Here is a 20,491-nt window from a genome sequence, read left to right on the forward strand (position 1 = left end):
CACTCTCAGCTTCTGCACTTTCAGGGCGCGATTTTCAACGCCCGCGTGCAGGTCACGTGAAAAGTGACCGTCATATACATGATTATATAACACTCTCAGCTCCTGCACTTTCAGGGCGCGATTTTCTACGCCCGCGTTCAGGTAGCGTAAAAAGTGAACACCTGCATGTACATGATTATAATCAACTCTCAGCTTTTGCACTTTCAGGGCGCGATTTTCAACGCCCACGTGCAGGTAACGTGAAAAGTGACCATCATATACATGATTATATAACACTCTCAGCTTCTGCACTTTCAGGGCACGATTCTCAACGCCCGCGTGCAGGTCACGTGAAAAGTGACCATCATATACATGATTATATAACACTCTCAGCTCCTGCACTTTCAGGGCGCGATTTTCAACGCCCGCGTGCAGGTCACGTGAAAAGTGACCTTCATATACATGATTATATATTACTCTCAGCTCCTGCACTTTCAGGGCGCGATTTTCAACGCCCGCGTGCAGGTAACGTGAAAAGTGACCATCATATACATGATTATATAACACTCTCAGCTCCTGCAGTTTCAGGGCGCGATTTTGAACGCCCGCGTGCAGGTAACGTGAAAAATGACCATCATATACATGATTATATAACACTCTCAGCTCCTGCACTTTCAGGGCGCGATTTTCAACGCCCGCGTGCAGGTAACGTGACAAGTGGCCATCATATACATGATCATATAACACTCTCAGCTCCTGCACTTTGAGGGCGCGATTTTCAACGCCCGCGTGCAGGTAGCGTGAAAAGTAAACATCTGCATATACATGAGTATATAACGCTTTCAGCTCTTGCACTTTCAAGGCGCGATTTTCAACGCCCGCGTGCAGGTCACGTGAAAAGTGACCTTCATATACATGATCATATATTACTCTCAGCTCCTGCACTTTCAGGGCGCGATTTTCAACGCCCGCGTGCAGGTAACGTGACAAGTGACCATCATATACATGATTATATAACACTCTCAGCTCCTGCACTTTCAGGGCGCGATTTTGAACGCCCGCGTGCAGGTAACGTGAAAAATGACCATCATATACATGATTATATAACACTCTCAGCTCCTGCACTTTGAGGGCGCGATTTTCAACGCCCGCGTGCAGGTAGCGTGAGAAGTGAACATCTGCATACACATGATTATATTACACTTTCAGCTTCTGCACTTTCAGGGCGCGATTTTCAACGCCCGCGTGCAGGTCACGTGAAAAGTGACCGTCATATACATGATTATATAACACTCTCAGCTTCTGCACTTTCAGGGCGCGATTTTCAACGCCCGCGTGCAGGTCACGTGAAAAGTGACCATTACATACATGATTATATAACACTCTCAGCTTCTGCACTTTCAGGGCGCGATTTTCAACGCCCGCGTGCAGGTCACGTGAAAAGTGACCGTCATATACATGATTATATAACACTTTCAGCTCCTGCACTTTCAGGGCGCGATTTCCAACGCCTGCGTTCGGGTAGCGTGAAAAGTAAACATCTGCATATACATGATCATATTACACTTTCAGCTTTTGCACTTTCAGGGCGCGATTTTCAACACCCGCGTGCAGGTAACGTGAAAAGTGACCATCATATACATGATTATATATTACTCTCAGCTCCTGCACTCTCAGGGCGCGATTTTCAACGCCCACGTGCAGATAACGTAAAAAGTGACAATCATATACATGATTATATAACACTCTCAGCTCCTGCACTTTCAGGGCGCGATTTTCAACGCCTGCGTGCAGGTAACGTGAAAAGTGACCATCACATACATGATTATATAACACTCTCAGCTCCTGCACTTTGAGGGCGCGATTTTCAACGCCCGCGCGCAGGTAACGTGAGAAGTGGCCATCATATACATGATTATATAACACTCTCAGCTCCTGCACTTTCAGGGCGCGATTTTCAACGCCTGCGTGCAGGTAACGTGAAAAGTGACCATCACATACATGATTATATAACACTTTCAGCTCCTGCACTTTCAGGGCGCGATTTCCAACGCCTGCGTTCGGGTAGCGTGAAAAGTAAACATCTGCATATACATGATCATATTACACTTTCAGCTTTTGCACTTTCAGGGCGCGATTTTCAACACCCGCGTGCAGGTAACGTGAAAAGTGACCATCATATACATGATTATATATGACTCTCAGCTCCTGCACTCTCAGGGCGCGATTTTCAACGCCCACGTGCAGATAACGTAAAAAGTGACAATCATATACATGATTATATAACACTCTCAGCTCCTGCACTTTCAGGGCGCGATTTTCAACGCCCGCGTGCAGGTAGCGTGAGAAGTGAACATCTGCATACACAAGATTATATTACACTTTCAGCTTTCGCACTTTCAGGGCGCGATTTTCAACGCCCGCGTGCAGGTAACGTAAAAAGTGACCATCATATACATGATCATATAACACTCTCAGCTCCTGCACCTTCAGGGCGCGATTTTCAACGCCCGCGTGCAGGTAGCGTGAGAAGTAAACATCTGCATATACATGATCATATTACACTTTCAGCTTCTGCACTTTCAGGGCGCGATTTTCAACGCCCGCGTGCAGGTAACGTGAAAAGTGACCATCATATACATGATCATATAACACTCTCAGCTCCTGCACTTTGAGGGCGCGATTTTTAACGCCCGCGTGCAGGTAGCGTGAAAAGTAAACATCTGCATACACAAGATTATATTACACTTTCAGCTTCTGCACTTTCAGGGCGCGATTTTCAACGCCCGCGTGCAGGTCACGTGAAAAGTGACCGTCATATACATGATTATATAACACTCTCAGCTTCTGCACTTTCAGGGCGCGATTTTCAACGCCCGCGTGCAGGTCACGTGAAAAGTGACCGTCATATACATGATTATATAACACTCTCAGCTCCTGCACTTTCAGGGCGCGATTTTCTACGCCCGCGTTCAGGTAGCGTAAAAAGTGAACATCTGCATGTACATGAATATAATCAACTCTCAGCTTTTGCACTTTCAGGGCGCGATTTTCAACGCCCACGTGCAGGTAACGTGAAAAGTGACCATCATATACATGATTATATAACACTCTTAGCTTCTGCACTTTCAGGGCACGATTTTCAACGCCCGCGTGCAGGTCACGTGAAAAGTGACCATCATATATAGATTATATAACACTCTCAGCTCCTGCACTTTCAGGGCGCGATTTTCAACGCCCGCGTGCAGGTCACGTGAAAAGTGACCTTCATATACATGATTATATATTACTCTCAGCTCCTGCACTTTCAGGGCGCGATTTTCAACGCCCGCGTGCAGGTAACGTGAAAAGTGGCCATCATATACATGATTATATAACACTCTCAGCTCCTGCACTTTCAGGGCGCGATTTTCAACGCCTGCGTGCAGGTAACGTGAAAAGTGACCATCACATACATGATTATATAACACTTTCAGCTCCTGCACTTTCAGGGCGCGATTTCCAACGCCTGCGTTCGGGTAGCGTGAAAAGTAAACATCTGCATATACATGATCATATTACACTTTCAGCTTTTGCACTTTCAGGGCGCGATTTTCAACACCCGCGTGCAGGTAACGTGAAAAGTGACCATCATATACATGATTATATATTACTCTCAGCTCCTGCACTCTCAGGGCGCGATTTTCAACGCCCACGTGCAGATAACGTAAAAAGTGACAATCATATACATGATTATATAACACTCTCAGCTCCTGCACTTTCAGGGCGCGATTTTCAACGCCCGCGTGCAGGTAGCGTGAGAAGTGAACATCTGCATACACATGATTATATTACACTTTCAGCTTTCGCACTTTCAGGGCGCGATTTTCAACGCCCGCGTGCAGGTAACGTAAAAAGTGACCATCATATACATGATCATATAACACTCTCAGCTCCTGCACCTTCAGGGCGCGATTTTCAACGCCCGCGTGCAGGTAGCGTGAGAAGTAAACATCTGCATATACATGATCATATTACACTTTCAGCTTCTGCACTTTCAGGGCGCGATTTTCAACGCCCGCGTGCAGGTAACGTGAAAAGTGACCATCATATACATGATCATATAACACTCTCAGCTCCTGCACTTTGAGGGCGCGATTTTTAACGCCCGCGTGCAGGTAGCGTGAAAAGTAAACATCTGCATACACAAGATTATATTACACTTTCAGCTTCTGCACTTTCAGGGCGCGATTTTCAACGCCCGCGTGCAGGTCACGTGAAAAGTGACCGTCACATACATGATTATATAACACTCTCAGCTCCTGCACTTTGAGGGCGCAATTTTCAACGCCCGCGTGCGGGTAACGTGAAAAATGACCATTACATACATGATTATATAACACTCTCAGCTTCTGCACTTTCAGGGCGCGATTTTCAACGCCCGCGTGCAGGTCACGTGAAAAGTGACCGTCATATACATGATTATATAACACTTTCAGCTCCTGCACTTTGAGGGCGCGATTTTCAACGCCCGCGTGCAGGTAGCGTGAGAAGTGAACATCTGCATACACATGATTATATTACACTTTCAGCTTCTGCACTTTCAGGGCGCGATTTTCAACGCCCGCGTGTAGGTCACGTGAAAAGTGACCGTCATATACATGATTATATAACACTCTCAGCTTCTGCACTTTCAGGGCGCGATTTTCAACGCCCGCGTGCAGGTCACGTGAAAAGTGACCGTCATATACATGATTATATAACACTCTCAGCTCCTGCACTTTCAGGGCGCGATTTTCTACGCCCGCGTTCAGGTAGCGTAAAAAGTGAACATCTGCATGTACATGAATATAATCAACTCTCAGCTTTTGCACTTTCAGGGCGCGATTTTCAACGCCCACGTGCAGGTAACGTGAAAAGTGACCATCATATACATGATTATATAACACTCTTAGCTTCTGCACTTTCAGGGCACGATTTTCAACGCCCGCGTGCAGGTCACGTGAAAAGTGACCATCATATATAGATTATATAACACTCTCAGCTCCTGCACTTTCAGGGCGCGATTTTCAACGCCCGCGTGCAGGTCACGTGAAAAGTGACCTTCATATACATGATTATATATTACTCTCAGCTCCTGCACTTTCAGGGCGCGATTTTCAACGCCCGCGTGCAGGTAACGTGAAAAGTGACCATCATATACATGATTATATAACACTCTCAGCTCCTGCACTTTCAGGGCGCAATTTTCAACGCCCGCGTGCAGGTAACGTGACAAGTGGCCATCATATACATGATCATATAACACTCTCAGCTCCTGCACTTTGAGGGCGCGATTTTCAACGCCCGCGTGCAGGTAGCGTGAAAAGTAAACATCTGCATATACATGATTATATAACGCTTTCAGCTCTTGCACTTTCAAGGCGCGATTTTCAACGCCCGCGTGCAGGTCACGTGAAAAGTGACCTTCATATACATGATTATATATTACTCTCTGCTCCTGCACTTTCAGGGCGCGATTTTCAACGCCCGCGTGCAGGTAACGTGACAAGTGACCATCATATACATGATTATATAACACTTTCAGCTCCTGCACTTTCAGGGCGCGATTTTGAACGCCCGCGTGCAGGTAACGTGAAAAATGACCATCATATACATGATTATATAACACTCTCAGCTCCTGCACTTTCAGGGCGCGATTTTCAACGCCCGCGTGCAGGTAACGTGACAAGTAGCCATCATATACATGATCATATAACACTCTCAGCTCCTGCACTTTGAGGGCGCGATTTTCAACGCCCGCGTGCAGGTAGCGTGAGAAGTGAACATCTGCATACACATGATTATATTACACTTTCAGCTTCTGCACTTTCAGGGCGCGATTTTCAACGCCCGCGTGCAGGTCACGTGAAAAGTGACCGTCATATACATGATTATATAACACTCTCAGCTTCTGCACTTTCAGGGCGCGATTTTCAACGCCCGCGTGCAGGTCACGTGAAAAGTGACCATTACATACATGATTATATAACACTCTCAGCTTCTGCACTTTCAGGGCGCGATTTTCAACGCCCGCGTGCAGGTCACGTGAAAAGTGACCGTCATATACATGATTATATAACACTTTCAGCTCCTGCACTTTCAGGGCGCGATTTCCAACGCCTGCGTTCGGGTAGCGTGAAAAGTGAACATCTGCATATACATGATCATATTACACTTTCAGCTTTTGCACTTTCAGGGCGCGATTTTCAACACCCGCGTGCAGGTAACGTGAAAAGTGACCATCATGTACATGATTATATATTACTCTCAGCTCCTGCACTCTCAGGGCGCGATTTTCAACGCCCACGTGCAGATAACGTAAAAAGTGACAATCATATACATGATTATATAACACTCTCAGCTCCTGCACTTTCAGGGCGCGATTTTCAACGCCTGCGTGCAGGTAACGTGAAAAGTGACCATCACATACATGATTATATAACACTCTCAGCTCCTGCACTTTGAGGGCGCGATTTTCAACGCCCGCGCGCAGGTAACGTGAGAAGTGGCCATCATATACATGATCATATAACACTCTCAGCTCCTGCACTTCCAGGGCGCGATTTCCAACGCCCGCGTGCAGGTAACGTGAAAAGTAACTATCATATACATGATTATATAACACTTTCAGCTCCTGCACTTTTAGGGCGCGATTTTCAACGCCTGCGTGCAGGTAACGTGAAAAGTGACCATCACATACATGATTATATAACACTCTCAGCTCCTGCACTTTGAGGGCGCAATTTTCAACGCCCGCGTGCAGGTAGCGTGAGAAGTGAACATCTGCATACACAAGATTATATTACACTTTCAGCTCTCGCACTTTCAGGGCGCGATTTTCAACGCCCGCGTGCAGGTAACGTAAAAAGTTACCATCATATACATGATCATATAACACTCTCAGCTCCTGCACCTTCAGGGCGCGATTTTCAACGCCCGCGTGCAGGTAGCGTGAGAAGTAAACATCTGCATATACATGATCATATTACACTTTCAGCTTCTGCACTTTCAGGGCGCGATTTTCAACGCCCGCGTGCAGGTCACGTGAAAAGTGACCGTCATATACATGATTATATAACACTCTCAGCTCCTGCACTTTCAGGGCGCGATTTTCTACGCCCGCGTTCAGGTAGCGTGAAAAGTGAACATCTGCATGTACATGATTATAATCAACTTTCAGCTTTTGCACTTTTAGGGCGCGATTTTCAACGCCCACGTGCAGGTAACGTGAAAAGTGACCATCATATACATGATTATATAACACTCTTAGCTTCTGCACTTTCAGGGCACGATTTTTAACGCCCGCGTGCAGGTCACGTGAAAAGTGACCGTCATATACATGATCATATAACACTTTCAGCTCTTGCACTTTCAGGGCGCGATTTTCAACGCCCGCGTGCAGGTAACGTGAAAAGTGACCATCATATACATGATTATATAACACTTTCAGCTCCTGCACTTTCAGGGCGCGATTTTCAATGCCTGCGTGCAGGTAACGTGAAAAGTGACTATCATTCACATGATTATATAACACTCTCAGCGCCGCTCTCGGCGCGATTTTCAACGTCCGCGTGCAGGTAGCGTGAAAGGTGACATCATACTCAAATTTAGTGAGAATCAATCTCAAAAGACTCTGACTGTCGATTTTTCGCAATCACTTTCGCAACTTTGACTCGCTTTTGCTGAGCCGCAAGCTCCTGCGCCTTGAGTATGTGTTCGGGTTCCCTGATTTACATGCTCCCAAGATAGCAGCTATCGACTATTTCAGGTAACAAACAGGTTTCGTAAAACAGGACTAGGTGAGGTTTCATTTTTTTATCAAAAAATTTATCATCTCTGATGACCTTCACAATTTTGGAGCCTTTGGGCGTCCACAGCATAAACAGACAATAATTTCGTCGAGTTATGTGTAATTGTCCCTGCACCTGATAATAGTATTCGTGTTTTACGTTCATCTTGGAACACTCGGCTGATTTAAATACCCGACACACGGCACTGATCTTTGCAGCGATCGCTTCGTCTGGAGTAAGATCACGGGCCGAGTACGGACATTTTATCTCGACTATTCCGTCGTCGCCGATAAGGCCGTCAGGTGAAGCACCTAGACCGAGTATTTCCCGGTCCACGAATTTCCTTTGTTTTCCAGTTCGAGGCGTGCGGTTTCTCTGTGATTGCGTCCATATTCCAAAGCGGGAATATTTTGCGAATCATTCGCAAACAATATCGACTGAACAAGCGATCGACAGGATGTTGTCTTTCGCATCAGACATACTTTGCCGAATTTGGACGCAGTGAGCAGCTGTTTCCTCGTGGACAGCCATAGCAGGCTATCTGACTGTTCGACGGTATTTCTTTCTAAATTCTCCAAATCTCTCTGAAACTCCTTCAACCCCGTCAAATGCCGGTCGAGTTCGGCAGCGTAATCTTCCGGACTCAAACCTGGTTGCTGAGCGCGAGGGCCATAGTCTTTGTCGACCGTTTGGCGTCTCGGTGTCCACTGTCGGGGAACATTGTTCTCTTTGGACTGATCCAATTTAATTTTTCGCAACTTTCCCTTTTTTTCGCTCTTTTTCTTGACTTCAGTTGCTACTCCAGACGCTATCTTATCATTCACGTCTCTGTAGACTGTCAAGACCTTCTTACTATTATATTGCACGGCCGCACCGAGGGCGCGAGCATTGTAAGAGTTTCTTTTTCCGTAGTGGATGCGTTTAGCACCAATGAATTTAGCCACTACGCCGTTGAACGATTCCACAGTATTGTTATTTACATTGCGGATCAAGCTCTTGGCGTTGCGGCCGAGGCGAGCTACCGAATCTTCGATTTCTCTCATAAGCCCCAGATTCCTCAGTAGCGGTACAAAGTTCTGCTCATTCGGTTTCGGTCTTCCATCGCAAAAATACGCAATAGACGCGCATTTCGCGTGCTCTCCGAAAACGTGGCTTGGAATATTTGCGATATCCATTCGGAGAAGCCTGATTTTTTCAGAAACCGATACGTCTTGATTTTTTCGGTGCCGTATCGCTGTTCGGATTCCGGCGTTGAACCTCGGTATGCTATTCTTTATAAGGTTGCGTATTGTTCCCGGAACTCCTTTTTTTCTCTCAAACTCTTTCAGTTTGGTTCCCACGTTTCTTATGAGATGGTTAGCGCATTCAATCTTTCCTACATGCACGCCGTGTGCTCGATACGGCTCATAGTCCGTAATCTTTTTGTAGACGCTACTATCCCCGTCCGCTATTAGAGTGGAGTAGATCAGCCTATGCTGTTCGATGCTGCTTTTGAATCCTTCTAGGATCGCATCGGATTCCATACCAGTTGAACTGTCGTTTCTACCCCAATTTTTATAGCACGTGTGTTCTCTAGGAGCTACGCCCTTCTGAAATGCCGGATCGCAAATCGCGCACGACTTATTACGGGTTCCGACATACAGTACCTTCTGCGTGTGAAGTCCGACGATCGCTCCCAAGCCAGAGGATGAATCGTATTTTCCTAATTTATACAATCTCTTCATCCAACTGCCATCGGTCACCACAGCGATGTGGGGAATGCCGTTGATCACATCTCCCCTTTCGATGGCCAGTCTCCGTTCTTCCTCGCCAGCTTGTTTCATTTCCGACTCCGCGGCTTCGATCAGACCGGCGTAAACGGAATCATGATGCCGTTGAAATGTCGTTTCGGCCATACATTTCAAGTCCATCGCACCTAGCATCTGCTGTAGCTAAGCGTATCCTATTCCAGAACATATACTGCCTAATACAGCCGATTCGTTGATGTCTAAGATGCGGTCACCTTCCGGCTCGCTCGATATTACCTTCTCAAAATGACACATTGAACAGCGGAAGTGCAGCACCGTTTTGAGGCCAGATGATTTACATTTGATGAAACGAAGATTTCGGATCGAACATTCGACTCCCCTGCAATGTTCATCGAACGCATCATGCAGTTCCGTCCACACATGCTCGAAAGAATAAATTCCTCTAGCCATTGGGACACCATCCTGCAATTCCTCGTCTGACTCACGGTGATTCTCCACCAGCGTGTTCTTCGACGAGTCGTTCTTCCTCGACTATGTGGGCAATTCCGTCGTCGAACTCGCCTCCGTCGAGTGGTTGTTCCTTGCTGTGCTGTTCCCTGAGATGAATGTCCGGGAGCACGCAGGTCGACGATTCGGCCTGGTCGAGTTCAACATCGAGTTTCTCGGTCGTGTCTCTGGAAGGCTGTTCGTCCTCGCACCGGCGGACCACTTCGATTGCGGTCAAATTGTACTGATTGCCGTAAGGATCGTCCAGTCTACCAGGTGGGATGTTCTCCATGAGCAGGTCACAAAGCGATTCCGCATCCGGAAAGTTTGTCAAGCACGCCCTACCATCAGGTGCGACATGTCCTGTCGACCTTCTACTATGGGAATCGAACATCCACACACCATTTTCCGTTCTGAATACGGCCACGGATATCAGATTACTGGTGAGGATTCCCGATTTCCCTTTGGACAAAAACTGCACCAATCGGGTTCTCAAATCCGGAAAGCCATCTTCGGAAAAGTCCTGATGTAAATGTCCACAGAGCCAAGACCGGAAACATGTATGAGGCGATCTTCCCCACTTACTTCAATCTCCGTACACAGCTCCGTAGCTGTCAAGAAGTCTGTGTTCCTCTCTTCTGGATTCACATCGTTTCGGGCCTTTATGCTTTTAGCGTAAAGATCATCTCCGATCGTGAGAACCGCATCCACATCCGCGGAATCCCACAAACGTGGATCTTTTATATTGCACATAGCTAGTGCGGCTGCTGCATTCGCAGTGCATTGTTTCCCCCGAGTGCCTTGCGAAAATCTGAGATCCCCTTGATGAAACGTACCTCTGACGATCTCTCTCTCTCTTTTCATTCCCGCAGTATCCTCTCTGCGGACGTCCGTTCTTGCTTCTTGACTACTGTCGTCACAGAGCGGCTTGATGGCAACTGCTCCATTGTCCATCTCCAGACCCTGTTGGACCTCACTATGTACCAACTTCGTGGCCTGCCCGTCGACCTCTGTAATTCTTTGCCGTCTGCGGAAATTACCCTGATAAGCAAGTTGTCAATTATTTGAGACTCCCCAGTATGAGAAAAACATGGAAAAACTAAGAATATCGTGAACCCCCTTGCCCCAAATGATGAACGTAAGAATTTTTCCAAACTTTCCTCAAGTATTAAAATTGGAATAGAATAAATCAATTAAGTTTTGGATTCAAGTATTAGGGTTTTGGTTCAAACAGAAAATAAAGAATCATTTATTGTCCACGGACTTCGTATTCAAGTCTCTATATCATTTATATTTATAGCTAATCCTATTATTTCGAAAACGTTTTCATTATTTCATAATTTTTTGAATTTTTTTTTGATAGGATTTAAAACATCTCCCGCGCTTTCATTCTCAGCAAAATTAGTAAAATCTTGAACCCATGCCCCCTAATTCAACGGCCTCCCGGTCCATTTTGGTTTCAACCCATCTTCGTTTCTCACTGTGGCCGATCCCAAGAGAGCTGACAAAAAATGTTCAGAGTCTTTTGAACACCCGGGTTGTACCGCAGATTCTTGTAAAAAGCCACTCTATTGCATGCAAAATTTGATACTACGTTTATTTGTACACCGTAAACCCATGCATGGATTATGTACTGTATTGCTGATGCACTTTTTACTCCATTTTTCCATTGTTGTGAAGATGTTCATCATAATTCAAATCACGAAATCCAATTTTTGCGAGGTATGTCATTGTCAAAAAAAAAAAATTCTGGCACAATTTTCTCGCCGAGACAAAATTCTGGATACTTTCTAGATCATGAGCCGAAGTTGACACGATTGTTGACAGAATTTGTGTTTCCTTTTATTTATTTCTTCTAACCGTGACTCGGCCTGAATTTGGAAGTTACAAGTTCTGAGGGGGCCATGTCATAGGCCATAGATGGTATCGGACTATGATGCCACGTAAAATCGCTTGTCTTCAGTTCTACTTTTCAACACAAATTGTACCGATTTCATTTCTCAAAGAAACTCTTTTGGAGCACCCAATTGTTTGAAATCATTTTTCCCGAAATCTCGACACGACACTAAGTACACCATTTTTTCCAATTCTAGAGAAAGTCTCGAGAAATCTTTTCTCCGAGACGTATTTTGGGGGTCGCTTATATTATAGGTGGGATTTTTGCAGATTTTTCGCAGATTTTCTGATATTCACTACATGTGAACATCAATTTTCCGCGATGGTCGCTATTTTTCAAATTGTCGATAAAATTATACAAATATGTTGTCACCAATATGGACACTTTAGAGACTCTTTGAATTATGGATCGAATTCGGGTTCTCCAGAGATGTTCCGATTTCCAAATGTTATCGGAAACGCAAATTCCGTCTACGAATGGCAAAAATTTCACACATGATCGGTGAGATCTCAGAATATTCGTATCAGCAACAACACGTTGAACAATTTACTCATAATTTTCGCAAATGGCGAACCTTGCGGAAAATGGATTTTTTTTATCTGAAATTTCGAACAAGAACTCCAGAAAAACCGGTAAAACCCAGTCAGATTCGCACTACAAAAGTCAGGTTCACGACAAACAAATTGACTCAGTTTCAGAGTGAGATGAATGAGTGAGTAACATCAGCTATAGATCTTGATATGACCCCCTGAAAACATAACCCAAATCGTTGGTAGAAAAATTGGAAACAAATCTCGCAACTCTGCAAAAATCGTAGAAAATTCCACCCATGATTCAAATGGTCTGAAAAATTCTGAATTCGCATAACGATTTCTCGGGAATTTTTCCGAAATCTTCAAAATGGTATACGATGCCGAAATCGAATTGATTTTTTATGTGTAACAAATAACTCTGAAAACTCCGCAAAATCCGATACTCTTGGGTGGGGGGTCCAACTTCACGCAGGCAGCCCCCCCCCCCCCCCCTCAAATTTCAATGCGCGATAACTTTGAATAAAACGAGGCAAACAGAAAAAAAGATAGGGCAATCATGGGCAATCCGTGTGATTTATTCAAAAAAATTTCTGACGTTTGGGGGGCTAACTTCACATGGGTCAAGTTGTTCCGTCAGAGGGATCCCGGTAAAGTTAACTCGAAGAAAATGCCAAGGGAGCAAAATGTTGCACGAGTTTACACTACAAGAGTTCAAATTTTTTCAGAATTTTCGTGAACAAAAAAAAAATGTATTACCTCTCGAGTCGGAACTATGATGAGCACGAGTGACTCAAGTCGCAAATGATGAGACTGGGGACAAAATATTAGTTAGATAAACTTCTCTGCTTTATTATTTATAATTGGGTTTTTAATTTTTTGAAGGTCAAAAAATTTCTTGAATATTTTCAATTATCGTCCGGGTCCTAATTACTTTTCGTTTTTATTGAACTATCTAACTTTGAGTATGGCTAGAAATTTTGGCAAGTGTGTGCAAACTTTAAAGCGGGTAAGTTTACGAAAAGTTTCTAATCGACCATTTTAATAGAAAAAAGATTCTTAGAATAATTAATATATTTGTATATTTGAATGCTTCTTTTTAACTGTTTCAATTTCCTTCTGTGAGGAAAAATTTTTCGTTGTTTTATACAAAAAATATTATTTTAAATAGTTACGAATTATCTAAGAATGCGTTGAAGAAAATGGGTTTTGTTTATTTCCACTACGGCATACATTTGTTCAAAGTTTGAAAAAATACATGTTTCATGATAGCATATAGCTCGGAAACCAACATACTTTCATAATTGTGCCAAAATTGTATCATGGTAAGAAAAAAATTTAGATACAAACAATTTTGTTCGCAAGAATTTCATAAAGCCATGTAGCTCCTCATTTTCAATAGCTTTCAATAGCCCCTAAAGCATATAAGATTTTCAGATCAATCGGTCTACTCAATCCCGAAAAAACTTTTTTTGTTCTGTTTTTTACATATGTTTGTTTTCGCGCAAAACAATTGAGCTACTGATGTGAAACTTTCAGGATCTTAGTACTTTGTTAGTACCTACGTATCCTCCAAGTATCATTAGGTTTCCTGGTGCCGATTCACTGTGCTTATATATATAGTCCTAGGGCCATTCTAAGAAAATTATCAAATTTATTCCACGAATTCTGATTTAGGAACGCCAAACGCTGAAGACGCTGAAGTTTGTGATATTTCTAGCTCGGATTTTATCAGGCCAGATTTGGTTTTGATCCGACTTTTTCCGCCGGCATTTTTCCCGAATTGACTTCGATTAGGCTATAAGGACCGATTTTATCAACCAGTTGGAAGTCTTACGTCGGAAATTCATGAAAATAATATCAGACGTAATGATCTGCGTTTGGTTGAGTGAAGCCATGTAACCCTCAATTTAGACATGAGCAGCCAGGTTCTATAGGTCGGATCTTTTGCCCGTAATTACTATATCGCGATCTGATAGGGCTCTATTTTTGTGTGAGTTAGTGAAAAATCCGGCATTGCGGTATGCCTGGTATGGCAATAAGTGAATTACGATTCTTGTGTGAAAACTGGATAATGTAACATTCGAGAATTACGAAGTGCTACTGTACCGGAAATTACATCAAATCTGTACCTGTTGCGAGCGGATTTCGCTTGCGAAAGTCGGCGGCAGCTGAGACGACGCTTCTTCGTAATCGGCTGATCGTTTTTCACCTGTTGTCTATTCATTATGGCGACGCTTGAATACGGCTCAGCACAACAGTGGTATCGTGAAAAACTGAATTACGAAGCTCGAACAAATTAAATAAACTTTATAATTGTTGACAGCTACACTGTTCACAGCGTAGCGAACTAAGAAACAAATGGTCGATCCACACCTCGAATCTCGCTGGATCGACTTCGCCAATTCTATTTCATGCTAAAAACATCGGATACATTCTTAGTATCCTAACTCAGTGTGGTCGTGTGGAGATGTTTTTGGGAGGGTAGTACGAATGTGGCGACTCGCTGCCGCGAGTTTTGAGTATGCCATGTGATCATAGAGCTTTTACCCACTAGGCTTCGCATTGCTTCGCGCGCATGCGTTTCGATGCTGCAGCGGCTCGTACGAGTCATTCGAAGCTCAGAGCTCAAAGGGAGCACATGTGAGTGAGTGGAGAAAAAAAAAATATATTAAGGATGTTTGGGAGGTACAATCGGAGACAAAAGTACAAAAATAAAAACAAGAAGTGAATAATTACGTTATATTGCACACTATTAAGTAAATTAGTAGTAACAGAGTAAGAGAAATGCATAAGGTTTACCAGAAAATCAAAAATTCGACAAAAAAATCACAACAAAAAAAGAAAAATACAATAATATAAAAAAAATTGAATTAACTTTTAGCAGTGAATATGCCCTGATTTCAACTTCTTAACACAAAAATATTTCATTTGAATTTTTACTGATTACGATCGTAAAAATTTTTTGTATACTCAAATAAAAATTAAAACAATAGAACAGCATTTATTGAAAATAATTGTGAGTAAAAAATTATTATAAAATTAATAATTCATTACTGTAAAATATACTGAAAACGTGACAACACTGTGTAGTTGATACGTTGGTAGCTTTAGTATGTCTTTCTCTTATATGAATAAGAGAGGAAAATCTTTGGGTATCAATCTGAGCAGTTACTGGTAAAGCATCGTAGAATTTGTTTGATTGCGACAATCCCGAACGCAATTAATAATGTTAAATGCTTCCAAAGCCGCGACATTTCGCTGGAAAGGGAAAATAGTGACAAAAAAAATATATGAAAAACGGCTTGCTCAACAACAAAGCGGTATAAATAGAAAGGAAACTAAAGTAACCTCAAAAGAAGATGAGGATGGAGTCAACAGTGAACAAAAAGAGACTTGTCAAGAGGATCGAGCTGATGAAGAGTCAATATTTATGGATGGTAGACGAATTGTGGATTTAAAGACCTTGGGTGAACAGATGTGGTGTATCTCTTGTAAGCAAGCTTTGTCTTTGCAATACATAGAGAAAGAGACACGTCTAGAATTCAGTTCACAATTGTCCGTACGATGCCATAACTTTTTGATTATTTATTAATCAAGTATCCACGAGCAAACAACGCGTATCACAAGATAAACGTAGCATTCGTTTCGATACAAATTATAAAGCAGTTTTAGGTATGTATATTTTTCCAAAAATATTTATTATTATTAGTATATTTAATTTATTGTAAATATTTTTTTTAGGTGCTTTACGTACTGGATCAGGATGGTCACACCTTTCCAAAATGTGTGCTTGTTTAAACATTCCATGTCTTGACTTTAAAACATATAAAAAATACGAGACAGAAATTAGATTAGCAGCTGAAAAAGTGGCAAAATCCAGTTGTATGGATGCAGCAGCTAAGGAAAGAAAATTAACTTAGGAGCAAGTGGAGAGCATTGCTAAATTATTGTAATTATCGAGATTCTTTTACATCAAAATTAATTTTAGAGATGCGTTCGGCTTCGTTTTCGAGTGATCGACACCGTTAAAAAATCTGAAAAAAATTCCATAGCTTCCCCATAACACGGCAAAGCGATAGAGTAAGGTTCAGAGATGGGACATTCCACGTCAGACCGGACAAAAAATGACCGCCTATTTTTTAAATCGAACGAAACTTTTTTCGCATATTGTATACGCAAAAAGAGCCGATACGTATTCCGGCATTCGTCCGAAATATTTTTTTTTCAAAAGTTACAACATATTCAATTTTGATGCAAGATGAGCGCACGGTAAGCTTCAAGAATTAATATCTCCGGTTCTATTTGTCGCAACAAGATGATTGACAGCGCATTTTGAAGGTGAAAGAATAAGCTTCCATAAAAAATTTTATTCACCCGGAAATCATTGCGAATTATAATTGTTATTAACAGATGAAATGTTCAATGATTTTTTCCTATGGAAAGAGCCATTTTTTAAATTCTGAAAAAAATATGTCCAGATACCTCATTTAATTCTGAATAGAGAAATTTTTTTTTTTTTCATGGAGGTTTGATGGAGTCTATTTTTTATTGAATTATTTATCGGTTGCTGCGTAGTTTTGCGTGCGATCGCACCGCGCGCGACTCGGAGCGTAGTGCCCCCACCACTTCGAAACCATTTGCTGAGGGTGAAATATGATGGGATCGCGCCTAACGCGACGCAGCAACCGATAAATAATTCAATAAAAAATAGACTCCATCAAACCTCCATGAAAAAAAAAAAATTTCTCTATTCAGAATTAAATGAGGTATCTGGACATATTTTTTTCAGAATTTTAAAAATGGCTCTTTTCATAGGAAAAAATCATTGAACATTTCATTTGTTAATAACAATTATAATTTGCAATGATTTCCGGGTGAATAAAATTTTTTATGGAAGCTTATTCTTTCACCTTCAAAATGCGCTGTCAATCATTTTCTTACGACAAATAGAACCGGAGATATTAATTCTTAAAGCTTACCGTGCGCTCATTTTGCATCAAAATTGAATATGTTGTAACTTTAAAAAAAAAAATATTTCGGACGAATGCCGGAATACATATCGGCTCTTTTTGCGTATATAATACGCGAAAAAAGTTTCGTTCGATTTAAAAAATAGGCGGTCAAAAAATCGCTAAATCCGTCCGGTCTGACGTGGAATTGCCCAGATGTGGTATTTCTCGTTTTCGAGATATTAGGACGCATTGGGACATGACATATTTTGAGATATTAGGACATATTAAGAGACGAAAATATCTCGAAAACTAGGAATAACACATTTCTGGAACTGAATTCAACATCATTTTTGACGAAGTTATGATTTTTTGAAGAAACCGCCTCTCAATTTTTCGATTGTTCATAATAAATCGAAATTTGCACTAATTCAAAAATCCTTTGGCACAAAAATCTAACTCTCCATGGACAATCGACATGCCAATTTAAAAAAATATCCGAGAGGTGACTGATCCTGTTCACGTGGAATAGCCCATATATTTTACTTTTTACATTATAATTTTTTTAAAGTTGCAATAGAATATTCGGCCACGAAAATTGTAAATATTCAAATTGTAATCTATTGTATACAACAATTTAATGGTTAAATATGTAAGGCTACGTCTAGGCTTCTCTGACAGTGAATTATTCTATTCAAATACTGAAAACAATAGTATTTCAAAGAAGTTTTAATTATACTATTAAAAACTTTAAATTCACAGTAATAATGTAAAAATTGAATAAATCCGTGAAACAAAGCTATATCATAAAAGAAAAGGAATCCAAGAAATTTCGACGATTTTGTGAACTGCACAATCATATGAATGTAATCTTCATACACAAACTACAACTTGTCGAATTATCTTAATAAATATTTTTAAAAAACATTACATGTTTTATTTAAAATTTTTAGTTTGATTATTAACATTTCTTTTTATTCAGGCCAGAAGAAATACAACCCGATTTCTTCGTACCTTCGAGTCAACAATCTACAAATAATTCACTAGAATTTGAAGCATCATCAAAAGCACCAGTGTCATTTAATGACATCGTCAGAATTTTAGTTTTCTACGATATGGGCTGGAGTACTCGAGGTACAGGACGGAATTATAATAGTTTGAATGGCTTCGGAGCAATTATTGGTCATTTTAGTGGACTTGTGTTAGACTATTCTACTTGTAATCGTAAGTGTAGAAAATGCGACTCATCAAATAATCCTCCAGATCATGACTGTCGAAAAAACTTTTATGGTTCTGCAAAGGCTATGGAGCCTCAAGTTGCCAAAAAAATTGTTGTAGAAAGCGATGTTTTGAGAATTAACAAAGTAGAAGTTGGAGTACTAATAGGAGATGACGATAGTTCCACCATAGATATGTTTAATATATCTATGGTTCCACGATATCTATTTGTCGATCGACCAGTAAACATCCGATTATAAAACAATCTGATGTCAATCACACATCTGGAGGAGTCAAAAAACAATTATATTCAATCCAAAGAAATCATGGAGAATTGACGAAAGATCGTATAAATTATCTACATCGATGTTTCATGTATGCTGTAGCCCAAAATCGAGGAAATAGTCAAGCTATGGCTGAAGCTATCCGTTGCATACCTTATCATACTTTCAATGACCATAGTAAATGCGGTAACTGGTGTGGTTTTATTCGTGATAAGGAGAATTATGATCACAAAGTGATCCCTGGAGGTTTTGAGGACAAAAACTTGTTCACAGATTTAAAAAATATTTTTGAGAAACTAGCTGAAAACGCTAAAAAATTTTCAAGTGGAGCTTCTAGTAATTCAAATGAAAGCTTGAATGCTACAATGATGAGTAAACATCCGAAATCAAGGTGTTATAGTACTACCGCTTCAGCAGATTTTCGGTATGCTTGTGCTGTGGGACAAAAGAATTTGGGAGAAAAATACACTCAAGAGATACTAAAAACTGTAAGCTTGTCCCCAGGAAAACATCACTCACGTCATGTTTAAAAATCAGAAAAATATTTACAAAGAAGACGTCAACTGATTAAATCAGTATCATTCAAAAAGAAGAGAAATGAACTGAAAAGAAATCGAGCTGCACTACGATACCGGAAAGAAAATGTAGAAGGTGTTACTTATGAAAGCAATTGCGCACTTTTAAGTGAACCTGCAATTCAAACAGAAGAACAAGTTACCTGCCCAGATTTTGTCAATGATCCAAATGAAAATCCAGTTGTGTTTTTTGATTTAGAAACTTCTGGCTTGGACAAAAACTGGGATATACTGCAAATCGCTGCCAAATATGATAACGATAAATTTAATACATACGTGACACCAACTCAACAAATTGCAGCGAGTGCTACTGCAGCGAATGGTTTAATTAATTGTCATGGAGATTTAATGTATCACGGCATCAAAGTTAATTCTGTACCAATAAGATTAGCTTTGGTCAATCTATTAGAGTGGCTAAAATCTATTGGTAAAAAGGGCTATCTTGCTGCTCACAACTTATCGTTTGATGGGCCAAGATTGATTAGAATGATCTCCAAATATTCTCTAATCGACGATTATTCTCAGGTTCTTTGTGGTTTTATAGACACATTAGAAGTTGTTAGAAAAACTACAAATAAGCGAGGCAAAGGAGGTTGCAGTATTGGCGAGTTATCTAATCTACTAAAAATTAACTCTGCAGGAGCACATAATGCCATATATGATTGTGATATTCTGAGTAAAATTATTTACAAATTAAATATAACAAGTGCAATTTTAATAGGAAGTGCTCGAAGTTATGAAGAGAAAGTTGGATATTGGAAAAATCAAGCCGCAGCTAGTCAACATTTGGCAACATTACTACCTCTGCAAAGCACTGTAGGTACTGCAATTCGTACTAAATTGGCATTGGTCGGCTACACGATGGAAATTTTGCAAACAATCTATGACCAGTCTGGTAAGAATGGTCTACATCAACAAATTAAAGAAAAGCTGAAAATAAAAGGCGTAGCTGGAATACGTTCATCATCAATCAATAAGATTTCAGACTGGTTTATCAATAAACAACCTTAA

General features: G+C 41.4%; 1 protein-coding gene across 1 annotated transcript; it reads left to right on the forward strand.

The window, feature by feature from the left end:
• Positions 1-16,712: 16,712 nt before the first annotated feature.
• On the forward strand, positions 16,713-20,491 carry LOC125501888. Its single transcript, XM_048659011.1, has 4 exons — positions 16,713-16,723; positions 18,386-18,817; positions 18,865-19,393; positions 19,496-20,491. The coding sequence occupies exons 1-4, from the start codon at positions 16,713-16,715 to the stop codon at positions 20,489-20,491; spliced, it is 1,968 nt and encodes a 655-aa protein (XP_048514968.1).

This window comes from Athalia rosae, chromosome 7 (assembly GCF_917208135.1).
Source record: "Athalia rosae chromosome 7, iyAthRosa1.1, whole genome shotgun sequence".
NCBI lineage: Eukaryota > Metazoa > Arthropoda > Insecta > Hymenoptera > Athaliidae > Athalia > Athalia rosae.

Excerpts from the sequence above, each read along its gene's own strand:
- LOC125501888 (XM_048659011.1), top strand. Across the intron at positions 18,818-18,864 it reads GATAGTTCCACCATAGATAT|TAAACATCCGATTATAAAAC; the intron begins GTTTAATATATC and ends TCGATCGACCAG. Across the intron at positions 19,394-19,495 it reads CTCAAGAGATACTAAAAACT|AAGAGAAATGAACTGAAAAG; the intron begins GTAAGCTTGTCC and ends TCATTCAAAAAG.